Source organism: Pseudophryne corroboree, chromosome 7, assembly GCF_028390025.1.
Source record: "Pseudophryne corroboree isolate aPseCor3 chromosome 7, aPseCor3.hap2, whole genome shotgun sequence".
NCBI lineage: Eukaryota > Metazoa > Chordata > Amphibia > Anura > Myobatrachidae > Pseudophryne > Pseudophryne corroboree.
The window spans coordinates 113,585,123-113,597,834 of record NC_086450.1 but is presented as its reverse complement, the minus strand read 5'-3'; the positions used below and the strand labels follow the sequence as shown (position 1 = coordinate 113,597,834).

Here is a 12,712-nt window from a genome sequence, read left to right as displayed (position 1 = left end):
CTTCAAATTAGGAGACTTCGTCTGGTTGTCTACCAAGAATTTGAAGTTGAGACAGCCATCTCATAAGTTAGGCCCCCGGTTCATCGGTCCTTATAAGATCACTAGGGTTATCAATCCGGTGACATTTCAGTTAGATCTACCCCGTTCTTTGGGTATCAATAAAACATTTCGTTGTTCCCTTTTAAAATGGGCGATTAGTAATCCTTCTTCCAGTGGAAGACCTTCCCCTCTTCTGATACGTGGCCAGAGGGAGTTTGTTGTTGAAAGGATTCTTGACTCCAAGATGGTTCGGGGTCGGCTGTCATTTTTGGTGCACTGGAAGGGGTATGGCCCGGAGGAGCGGTCGTGGGTGCGCAGTTGTGATCTTCATGCCCCCAGACTGTTACGCTCTTTCTTCTCGCAGTTCCCCGATAAACCCGGTGGTAGGGGTTCTTTGACCCCTCGACAGAGGGGGGGTACTGTTAGGGTCTCCTGCTCTGTGCTGCCACGTCGTCATGGCAACCGGGAGACAAGTGCTAGCGGAGTAACCTGAACGTAGCTGATACTCCGGTTCGGGTCTTTTGCTGTGCAGTGGTTACAGGCTCTGTGCACGGCAGGGGATCCGGTGCTGGTTTTTGTGCTCACAGTCTGTGAGGTCTGAGTGGGGCGTGGACAGCACCTGCTATATAAACCCTCTTCTCAGGTTAGGCAGATGCTGCTGAATCTTTGTTGGTTAGTCAGTTCCTGAAAGCTAGCTAGTACTGTGTAAACTTTGTATTTGTTTGTTGCTTACTGCAAATAGGCCTTGGGATTTGGTATTACACTCTGCCAATCCAGACCTAGCAGTAAGACTGGAGTCAGTCGTTTAACCTGCTGGGGTTCTTTTGCTACTCTGTGAACCTAGCAAGTTTGCGGCTGTATTCTCAGACTTGCCTGCCAAAATCCTTTCTCACTGTGCAAGGTGTTCAGGTGTCAGTTTAGTGGCAGTAAGCTGAACCAGTGCACTGCAAGTGAAGACTAGGATTGTGGAGACTCTCCTTGTGTCTATTATTCCATCTCTGACCAAGGAGTTTACTGCCACACCCGTTGGTAACCCTTTAGGGTTTTGCTGTTGCCTTTAGCAACAGCATTTCGGGTTCTCTACGTATTAAATCACAACATCTCGCTTCTTTCCATCTGAGCATTCCTAATACTAGGGAGACACCCAGTTTCTTAGCCTTTGGGCTTCTCTGTTCACTATGTGTTTATTTTGTTACCCTATCACCTTCTGTGTATGTAATGTCATATTCCCCAGTCTGTCTGTGAGTTCATTTGTTTTGCATCCCTCTCCGTTCAGACACCAGTACATTCCTGCTGGCACTGGTGTGCATAACAGTCGGCCACTGAAAAGACAGCGACAGCTATCAATTAACTTAATTCAATGGTGTCACAGAATGGGAGGAGAGGTGCCCCCCTTCAGAGAAGGAGCCCGGCGGCAGATGACTCCGTTGCCTCCCAGAGTTCTGCCTCTGTCGGCAATGGTGACGCTGACGCCATGTTTCTCTATGTACATGATCGCAGCTTTGGGCAGATACACGCCCCAAAAACGTCTGTGACATGCCTCCTTTCTTGCCACCACTCCCCGTTACATCCCCCAAATGGTCCCTTCCTGTCAATCACTCTACAAATAAATCCTCACCATGAGCGGCATCGCAAAGGAACCTCTGCACGTGTGCATTGCGATCCCAGCGCATTCGCAGTATGCTGATAATCACTCAGTTGCATTAACATCGGCATTGTGTACAAACATGAATTAGGCACAACGACTCTTCCCTTTGACCCAGGAGATTTTAATCAACTAAGTTAAGCAGCTCACTAAAGAAGGAGACTGCTGCCCTCTCTGACACAAGTGGCTAGCATAGGATCTCTTTATGTCTTCTTATAACCAAACACTATTACTATTAATTATCAGCCCTCTGTGTTGTTGGACAATAGTCAGTCCTGATAATGACAAGAGCGTGTACTTAAAATTGTAGATTCCATGTTATCTTGGCTTACCCAGACATCATGACATTCAGTTCTAATGGACTAAGGCCCTCATTCCGAGTTGTTCGCTTGCTAGCTGCTTTTAGCAGCATTGCACACACTAGGCCGCCGCCCTCTGGGAGTGTATCTTAGCTTAGCAGAATAGCAAATGAAAGATTAGCAGAACTGCTAATAAATAATTATTTGCAGTTTCTGAGTAGCTCCAGACCTACTCACAGATTGCGATTAGCTCAGTCCGTTTAGTTCCTGGTTTGACGTCAGAAACACGCCCTGCGTTCGGCCAGCCACTCCCCTGTTTCTCCAGACACTCCCACGTTTTTCCCTGACACGCCTACGTTTTTAGCACACTCCCGGAAAACGCTCAGTTACCACCCAGAAACGCCCCTTTCCTGTCAATCATTCACCGATCAGCAGTGCGACTGAAAAGCGCAGCAGAATCCACAGCAAATCTACTAAGTTTTTAGTTAAATAACTAAGCGCATGCGCCCTGCGTGCCTTGTGCATGCGCATTTTGCAACAAATCGCAGCATAGCGAAAATCGGCAACAAGCGAACAACTCGGAATGACCCCCAAAGTTTCTAGAAAATAAACTATTTCACACTATTTTTATGCTAAATGCTGCAAATGTTTCATCAAATCTATCTGTGGGACTTCAACACGGAGCTCTACAAAACATTGGCTCTAGTGAGTATTTATACATTTTACATGCTTTTAGTACATTTTGTGATTAATCCATATTGAAGTGGGAAGGACTAGGACTAATTTGTGGTCAATCAAATCAAAATAATCATTTAGTGAATAAGTCATTATATACAATAAATATAAAGATCTTATACTAAACTCATCTATTTATTTTTTTTATTTCAGGGTGAACCAGGGTCTTCAGGATTGGCTGGTTTACCTGGTTTACCAGGAGAAGATGGCGCCCCAGGACAAAAGGTTTAATAACCAAACAATATTCGTCATTTATTTCTTTTTAACATTCAGGCTCATTTAATTTGGACATGTTTTATTGCTGCTGAAAGTTCTCATTTATAGTTATATTTAGCCTCATATTTTGCTTATATATGTACCTTGATATATAGAGAACCGCTTCCTGAACTGATGTTTGCAATGATTAGAAAGTGAGACAAACTGCAATCATGTCTAGTAATAATAATAATAATAATAATAATAAAAAATAAATCATTAACAGTATTCTCATATTCAAGAATGTTCTATAAAGTAATCTCCATTTCTCTAAATTATACAATTGTTAAAATAGAGAAAACACACTTTCAATGAAGAAAGTTTTTATTACAAAAGTTTGTGTTTTTCTTTTAATATAGGGCGAGTCAGGACTTCCAGGTATCAGGGGCCCTGAAGGTAGCCCAGGCATTGGAATACAAGGTGAAAAGGTGAGCGCCAAGTATTTCAAATAACTGGCATAAGCTGGTATATCTGGTAAATACGATCCAAAAGGAAAAAGCTAAACCAAACACCAGAACACTTCCAAACCAAAGACACTGTCAGAAATTGACTTCACTTATGGTAAAACAAATTGGAAGATCCCAAGCCACTGGCTATCTGCACTGATCAGGAAATAACAGTTCAAAACTTAAACCAATAAGCACTGCTTCCAGAAGGTCTGTATTCAGAGTTTAGTGGTTGTAACACGGTCACATCCACAGCTGGCTGGAAAAGCACAAGGAAAAGGAAGCCAGTGTGGTTTCCGAAAGAAGTAGCAAATATTGTGAAAGCAAAAAAGATGGCTTTTAGGAAATATAAGCAGACACAAAATAATGAAGACAAAGAGATATATCTTGTTAGAAGGAGACTAAGACGGTAATCAGATGTGCAAAGGCACGAGCTGAGGAGAAAATAGCCCAGTCAGTGGGTAAAGGAGGCAAAAATTTTTTAGGTATATAAGCGAAAGGAGAAACACAAAGGCGGAATAATAAAACTAAAGACAGAGACTGCAAGTCTTGTTGAGGGAGAAAGTAGCGGAACTACCGCCAGTGCAAGCTGTGCCTTGCACTGGGGCCAGCCACTGTCAAGGGGCCTAAAGCCAGCGGCATGTAATGGGTCAAACTGACTCATTACATGCCACTGTGTGCTGCGGGCCACCGCCGCCCGCAGCACGCAGCCGCCTGCCGAGGAGAGGAGCGCAGTGGCCATGGGGGGAAGGAGGAGGAGGGAGCCGCAGCAGCGCTGTGTAATTGGTGGAGGCGCTGCTGCAGCTGTCCCGCTCCTTCACCATAGGCTGTCCTCCGCCGCTGTGAATGCTGGGAAGTGCATCCCAGCATTCACAGTGGCGGAGGACAGCCTATGGTGAAGGAGAGGGACAGCTGCAGCAGTGCCTCCACCAATTACACTGCGCTGCTGCGGCTCCCTCCTCCCCCTCCCCAGAAGCGTTTTAAGACAGGAGGAGGCCTGTGTGCAGCCTTCTGTATCAGGGGCCGCCTCCTCTCTGACGATGCACAAGGATTTAATACTGAGCACAGACTCTATTGTGCATGCGCAAACCTCTGGGAAAATGGTGCGGCAGCCATTTTCCTGAAGATTTTCTTAATGCGCATGCGCAAAACTCCAGAGAAATGGCCGCCGCACCACGTTTCTGGAGTTTTCAGCAAGTGCAATAGAATATGTACCCTCTAGTGTTCAGACTCTATTGCACTGCCGAGAAGGGATGGCTCCGACGGAGGACTCCAGAGAGGTAAGTATTAAACAAATGGGTGCAGTGTGTGCGGGGTGGGCCCCCTGGACCTCGGGGCCCGTGTGGCCCGCACGCGCTGCACCCACTATAGATACACCAATGCCCCTCCCTCCTCCTCCTTCTCCCCTGCACAGGATCTGCCAGAAGAAGCTGCACCAAGGAGCCTGACTGCCAACGGAGACAGTAAGTATAATCTATTCTTTCTTTCTTTCTTTCTTTCTTTCTTTCTTTCTTTCTATTCTGTCTGCCTGCCTTAATGTGTAAAAAGGGGGACGCTGTCTGCCGTAATGTGTAAAAAGGGGGATGCTGTCTGCCGTTATGTGAAAAAGGGGGATGCTGTCTGCCGTAATGTGTAAAAAAGGAGACGCTGTCTGCCGTAATGTGTAAAACGGGGATGCTGTCTGCCGTAATGTGTAAAAAGGGGGACGCTGTCTGCCGTAATGTGTAAAAAGAGGTGGCGCTGTCTGCTGTAATGTGTAAAAAGGGGACGCTGTCTGACGTAATGTGTAAAAAGGGGATGCTGTCTGCCGTAATGTGTAAAAAGGGGGACGCTGTCTGCCATAATGTGTAAAAAGAGGGGGCGCTGTCTGCCGTAATGTGTAAAAAGGGGACGCTGTCTGCCATAATGTGTAAAAAGGGGACGCTGTCTGCCGTAATGTGTAAAAAGGGGACGCTGTCTGCCGTAATGTGTAAAAAGGGGACGCTGTCTGCCGTTATGTGTAAAAAAGGGGACGATGTCTGCCATTATGTGTAAAAAGGGGACGCTGTCTGACGTTATGTGTAAAAAGGGGATGCTGTCTGCCTTTATGTGTAAAACGGGGACGCTGTCTGCCGTAAAAAGGGGACGCTGTCTGCCTTTATGTGTAAAAAGGGTATGCTGTCTGCTGTAATGTGTAAAAAGGGGACGCTGTCTGCGTAATGTGTATAAATAGGACGCTGTCTGCCGTAATGTGTAAAAGGTGGACGCTGTCTGCCGTAATGTGTAAAAAGGGGAATCTGTCTGCCGTAAGGTGTAAAAGGGGATCTACCTGGTGTAGTGGTGCTACTGTGTGGTGTAATTTGAATAATGGAGACTACTGTGCACGGTTATATGAATTTGTATTATTTTGTGGCCACACCCCTTCCATATTAAGCCTTGCCCCTATATTTTTTGCGCGCTCAAAAAAAAGAGGGGGGACTCCGATGCCGTTTCTTGCACATAGTGCTAAAATGTCTAGTTATGGCACTGTTGCTAGGTATCCATTTCTCTGGCCCTGAGCAGGTCCCCCTCACCAGATCCTCTCCAGGGGTGAGGGGGTGGACTTGGATGGGATGAGGGGGGGGGGAGCCCAAAGCATTTTGTCGCACCTGGGCCCACCGCTCGCTAGTTCCGCCACTGGAGGGAGGCAATGTAATAGCAGCTCATCTTAATTATTTTTGCTCAGTATACACTACTGAAAGAGATGGGAAGGGGCCACAGTTAAGTTGCAGGGATATTCAGGAAAATAAAACAAGTACATTTACAGAGGAGAGGGTCCTAACAGTACTCTCAAAGCTGAAAGTGGATAAATCTATGGGGCCAGATGGGATACATCCAAGGATACTAAATGAACTTAAAGAGGTGCTGGTAGCACCATTAACAGAATTATTCAACCAGTCATTAGCTACAGGAGTAATTCCAGAGGACTGGAAAAGAACAAACGTAGTCCCACTGCACAAAAGTGGAAACAAGGAAGAACCATACAACTACATACCAGTGAGTCTTACATCAGTAGTAGGGAAATTGATGGAAACACTCTTAAAAGATAGAGTTGTAGATCATCTCAAATCCAGCAATTTACAGGATTCCAAACAGCATGGATTCACTGGGGGGAGATCATGTCAAAAAAATCTTATTGACTTTTTTTGACTGTGTGACTAAAGTAACTCATAAAGGTGGAGCCGTGGATATAGCTTATCTAGACTTTAGTAAGGCTTTTGACACTGTTACACATCACAGACTGCTAAATAAACTTGAAAGCTTGGGATTGGATACTAAGATTGATGAATGGATAAGATCTTGGTTGCAGGATAGAAAACAGAGAGTTGTGGTAAATGGAGTGCATTCACAGGAGGAAAATGTTACCAGTGGAGTACCCCCGGAATCTGTACTTGGACCAGTGCTTTTTAATATCTTTATTGGTGACATTGCAAATGGCATTAAAGGGAAAGTATGCCTTTTTGCAGATGACACAACAGGGTAGACACACCAGGAGGGGTTAAACAAATGATTGAGGATCTAGGCAGACTAGAGAATTGGTCAAGAGTGTGGCAATTACAGTTTAATGCCCCCTAAAAAATGCAAAATCATGCACTTGGGTCTCAAAAATCCAAAGGCTAAATATAGTATTAATGGCACTATACTGGAAACTACTCAGGAGGAAAGGGATCTAGAAGTCACTATTTTAGGTGACTTAAAGGCAGGTAAGCAATGTAACAAAGCAATGAGGAAGGCTAGTCAGATGCTTGGCTGCATTGGGAGAGGAATCAGCAGCAGAGAGAAGTAATAATGCCACTGTATAGGTCATTAGTACGGCCTCATCTAGAATACTGTGTTCAATTCTGGAGGCCATATCTTCAAAAGGATATTAATACATTAAAGACTGTACAAAGAAGGGCAACTAAAATGGTGCATGGCCTACATCACAAAACATACCCAGAAAGAGTAGAAAAATCAATATGTATAATTTGGAGCAGAGAAGGGAAAGGGGGGACATGATAGAAACTTTCAAATATATCAAGGGTTTTACCAAAGTCCAGGAGGGAAATATTCTTCAAATGAAGAGAAGCAATAGGACACGAGAACATGCACTGAGACTGGAGGGAGGGAGGTTCAGGGGGAATTTTAGAAAAAATTACTTCACAGAAAGGGTATTGGACAAGTGGAATAGCCTCCCATCAGAGGTGGTAGAGGCTAAGACAGTAGAGCAATTTAAGCATGCATGGGATAGACATAAGGATATCCTTACAAAGAAATAAGGATCAAATAAGGTAATAATATGGTAAAAGAAAATGGGCAGACTAGATGGGCCAAGTGGTTCTTATCTGCTGTCAAATTTTATGTTTCTATGTTAAGTGATGACTGCGACCCCAGCCCACATTGTGAGTCGAGTTACTAGCCTTAAGGTGGGTACACACTAGCCAATATATCGGGCGTTCTCTTGAACGGCCGATATATCGCGGGTCCGTCGGCCAGTGTGTACGGGCGATATGTCTGTGAACTCCGTCATTCACAGACATATCGCGTATGCCCCGTAGCACAGCCGACGGCCAATATATCTACCGATATATTGGCGCGTTGCTGTGTGTGTACAGCATGCTGCGGCAGCCGGCGTGATTGACAGCTGAACTGTGGTCCAGTTCATAATGTCAGTCCCCGACGGATCGGGCAATGTGTATGCTCAACACACTTCCCGATCCGTCCATAGATATATCTGCCGATCAATTGATCGCAGATATATCTATCAGTGTGTACCCACCTTTAGACAAAGGGCCTATTTCTGAGCTTAATATGATCACAATTCTCACTATTTCCTGTGAATGGAAGTGTCATTTGAACATGCGCAAGTATTCAGTTGGACATATTTATTCCATGGCACCTCCCCTAGTCCTCCGCTTGTGAGAGCAGCCGTCATAGCTATATCAGTAATTGCACAAGTCCTAGCCTTGGAGGAATGTGATGGATCTCTGCAAAAGCTCAGCTCAGAATAGGATGCATCTCTGTGGAAATGCCCTTACCACTACTTCCATTGATGCCCATCCAGTTGCAAATAAGAAATAGCCAAACTGAAGAATTGCTTGTAAGAACTGGGAACTGTGCGCAGTTTGCTAAACATTGCTTGATCCATCCATATTCTGAACTGCATGCAACTCAGAATCCGTCCCAAAGTGTATTGTGCCAGTCAGTGAAATAATGAAACAAGGGTAACCAGTGGCGGATATTACCAATGGGCTGCATCTCCCTCCCCCCCCTCCCCCTTCCGAACAGTAGAATCATCTGCAGTGAGCCAGCTTCAGTCTGTGTCTCTCTCTACACTGGCTCAGTGGCTTCAGTCTGACTGGCAATGACTTCCTATTAGAAGTCCTACCTGCTAGTCGCCTGCAGGACAGAGAGTCCCATTGGGAGGTGTTTCTTCCAGGACTGCCAGACCGGGCTGCGATTAGTACAGCTGGCTTCCTGTAGGAAGCCTCTCCCTGCCTGATCATCAGCCCAGTCCAGTTCCTATGGGTTGTTTCTCTCCTCTCCCTCTTTTACATGGGCAGCGGCAACAAATAATAACAATTTTAGAGCAAATTTTCAGTAATGTAAGCATTTCAGGCTGGTTACAAATCAATGAATAAGAATGTCTATATAAGTGTGAAAGAACTGTTATTTGGGGATGCAGTTAAGATGCTGGCTGTCAGGATCTCGACAGTCGGAATACCTACGCTGCAATCACGACACCCATCAGAAAACCTACGCTGGAATCCCAACAGGGTCAGGGAACCAATGCTGGAATCTCGACAGCCGGCATGCCATCTGTAAGTATAGTGGGCGGGCTAGGGTTAGGACCGGGGAGGGGGAGAGAGGTTACATTTAGGAGCCATCTGCCAAGGATGGGGAGTCAAGGTTAGGCTGCGGGTGGGGGGTTCTTAGGGTTAGGCTGCGGGGAGGGGGGGGGGGGGTTAGGGTTAAGCACCACCGGGGCACCACTAAGGGGGTGAGGGCTTATGGATAGGCTGCGGGGAAGGGGGGGTTAGGTTTAGGCACCATCATCGGGAGGTTAGGGTAAAGGCACCAAGGGGGGAGGTTAGGGTTAGGCTGCGGGAAGGGAGGGTTAGGGGTAGAGGAGAGGTGGGAACATACTTAATTTGCCCCTGTCAGGATTTCAAACATTGGGATGCCAGCGTCAGTATTGTGACCACCGGCAGACAGTCAATCATACTGAAGCCATTATTTGAGTCTGCATTAAGAACTACTTATCTGTCATACTATTGATCCATTTATTCAGATTTACTAATAATTTAGCTAATAACCTGATAATCGTGTTCTACATGGCGTTTAGTGGTGGTTTCTCCATACTGCTGGTTGCATTTTCAACTACAGGCCAGGATGGAAAACTTTATTTTGTTGTTGTACATAAGTTCATTTGTGTAATTTAGAACTGCATTGTGCAACAACGCTTGCACACTTATCTGGAGTTATACATATATGTGTCTTGCACTTGTGGCCTCTTGTGCCTGGGTCAGGGTTACTAATATTCAAACAGAGTATAGTAATGGCATAAGGCACACCCCACAGAGGTGTGTCCTACACAGAGGTAAATTTATGTTTATATGCACCTTTTTAGTGGCATATCTGTAATGCATGTAGGGTGAGTGGTGCATATGGGCCCATGTGCAGGGGGACCACTCCACCTGCATCCAGAACAGAAGCTCCACAGCGCCATGCAGGGGCAACCTATACTTGCTGCCGGTGGTAACATCTTTACTGGCAATGTCTCGGAAAGATAGCTCTGGCGCTGTGCCACAGCATTTGCTATCTTCTGCGCATGCACCCACTCCTAAAATGCCCATGCACTTTTTCGATAGTTAATTATTGAGCCTCCATAAACCTGGTATAACTTGTATGTGTTGATAATGTGTATTTGTTCTAAAAACTATATTTTAGAAAAAGTGTGACATATGATATAAGAACACAAGCATGCAGTGCATGTATATTCTCTGGCACTTTTATGCCCAACTATAAATGAGGTCCTCAGTGTTCATTTTAGTAGTTTAAAAGGATATATGGTCTCTGCCCTGTATTCTGGGGAGAGGATGTGCAATTTGATTTATTCATTTACTTTAACATACATGCAAATCAATATACGTGGCTGATGTACTAAAGAGTTTCTACAACTGATATTTTCCTATGATTGAATGTGTTTTAAGAGCACCATCTAAATACATAACATACAATTTCAGACATATACTGTATGAAAACTGAAATACAGGCAGTGATGTCACTAGGGTTTGTGTCACCCAGTGCGGTAAATGGATCCCCAAAAGGGGCGTGGTTTGGTGTGAGGGGGCGTGGGCGTGGTCTCACTGCACCCCTTCACCCTGTTTTCATCAGCGGGGGCATGCCCAGCACTCTCGGAGATGCTGAGCCACCCCCAGAGACTCTTCCCACACTACCGCCTCCTCCTCAGTGACCAGGAGCTGTGTGCTGAGCTCCCGGCTTCTGTCATTTCGGTCTCACCCGGTACGGTCTGCACTCACCACACCCCCTTCCCCCCTAGTGATGCCATTGTGTACAGGGCAAGCTTACTGACACCCTTAAAAACAAATCAGACATTAGAATTTCTCATCTAAACCTTACTACTATTTTCTATAGCATTTTTCCATGTGTGCTATTTTTGATCATTCACCGTTTGTTTAATTGCATACATACTTATTTGATGATAAGCCTTGTGGTAAAATCTTCTTTTTTTTCAGGGTGATCAAGGACAACGTGGCATCCGTGGGTTAACAGGACCTCCTGGACCTGCTGGCCCATCAGGACCAAAAGTAATCAAATGTTATTGTTATTGCAATATCCGCACCTCAACACATATTTCTATGTTGCATAATTGTAAATTACAAATAATATGACAACACGTTACCAGTTACCGTTGTTAATATGAGATACATCAATCAGAAGTCATTAACAAACAGCATTAACAAGGCAACAGCAGTTCCTCATGTAGCCTGTAGGAGTGCTGTGTGCTATTGTTGAGAGCACCTACTGTATGTTGCCAGTAAAAATTCCAAACAAGAATATACCATAAACAGTAACATTATTCAGCATGAATGTGCTGGTATGGATATCATTTTAACTTATCTTTGCATTTAGAAACATGTTACATGTCATAAGGGCATGATCATATATTTAAATCACCATGTAAGTCGATAATTATTATTTATAATATAAATTTAAAAAGCCAAGGTCAGGAACCAGCTATGACACTTTTATTTCATTTTCATTGTGTATTATTGAATATGATTGTCTCACTAAATGTTAGGGTGAACCTGGAGCTACAGGCCGCCTTGGAATGCCAGGTCCCCCCGGACGTGCTATTGTTGGTCCTAAGGTATGTATTACTATTACAGTAGTTGCAATAGAATCACTGAGACTTTGTCATTTATGGAGTGTAAAAGCAATGTTCCATGGTACAAAATAAGTTTTATGCACTTGTGACATCATTCAACTGTCTGGAGCGCATGTGCAAAGCATGATGAGTCGGCTAATTGGCCTAAGATTTCAAAGTGTGGGAACACAAATGACCATAGGATCATCTAGCTATGTGTGGCCTGTTCCAACTCAGCCAAAAGGGTCCAGTGATGCTGGGGGTAATTTGGACTCTCCAGAGGGACATACATTTGTGGTCAAATTAAACAGTGGCTCTGTTGCTTAATTGTCGTCATGAGCAGAAGGACCTCGGAATGTGTAGCCAACTTTATTCAAATTACTGTAACTCTTAGTGCCACAAACACCATAGAGAGAGTATAAATTACTCAGGGCAGCCCAACTGTACTTGCACTTAGTTCTATAGAACATTTGCATTATTAGGATTTGGCAAACATTCCAATGTCAATATTTACATCTTAAAATATTTGTATTATTCAAGGGAGATCTCGGCCCACCTGGTCTACAGGGTCTAATTGGAGAACCTGGAATTGGCATTGCTGGCCCGAAGGTAATATGACAGATGGTGAGGTATGCTGGGACTACAAGGGGGTAGAGGAAATGTCTTGATAATCTTTGTTACGACTCTACTTTATATTTGCCTGTTCCATAGTTTATGTGCTTATGTAAAATATACATATTGGAATTATCACAAGCTGGGAATTTATATTTGGATGGATTAAAACAATCCTCCACCATACTGATTAAAGTGACATAACATATTTTTGTATTCCATACATCATTCAAAAGTTATATATATATTAGTGATGAGCGAGGTTCGGTTTTACTCGGTTTTACTCGGTTCT

The 12,712-nt window shown here is 44.4% G+C and overlaps 1 protein-coding gene across 1 annotated transcript in view; it reads left to right on the top strand.

Moving 5' to 3' along the window:
• The window catches only part of COL28A1 (collagen type XXVIII alpha 1 chain), a 142,661-nt gene that overhangs the window by 82,186 nt on the left and 47,763 nt on the right, over positions 1-12,712 (top strand). Inside the window, exons 18-22 of the mRNA XM_063933569.1 lie at positions 2,872-2,943; positions 3,333-3,401; positions 11,177-11,248; positions 11,743-11,811; positions 12,349-12,417. Coding sequence (XP_063789639.1) covers positions 2,872-2,943; positions 3,333-3,401; positions 11,177-11,248; positions 11,743-11,811; positions 12,349-12,417 — 351 coding nt within the window. The remainder of the gene's footprint in view (positions 1-2,871; positions 2,944-3,332; positions 3,402-11,176; positions 11,249-11,742; positions 11,812-12,348; positions 12,418-12,712) is intronic.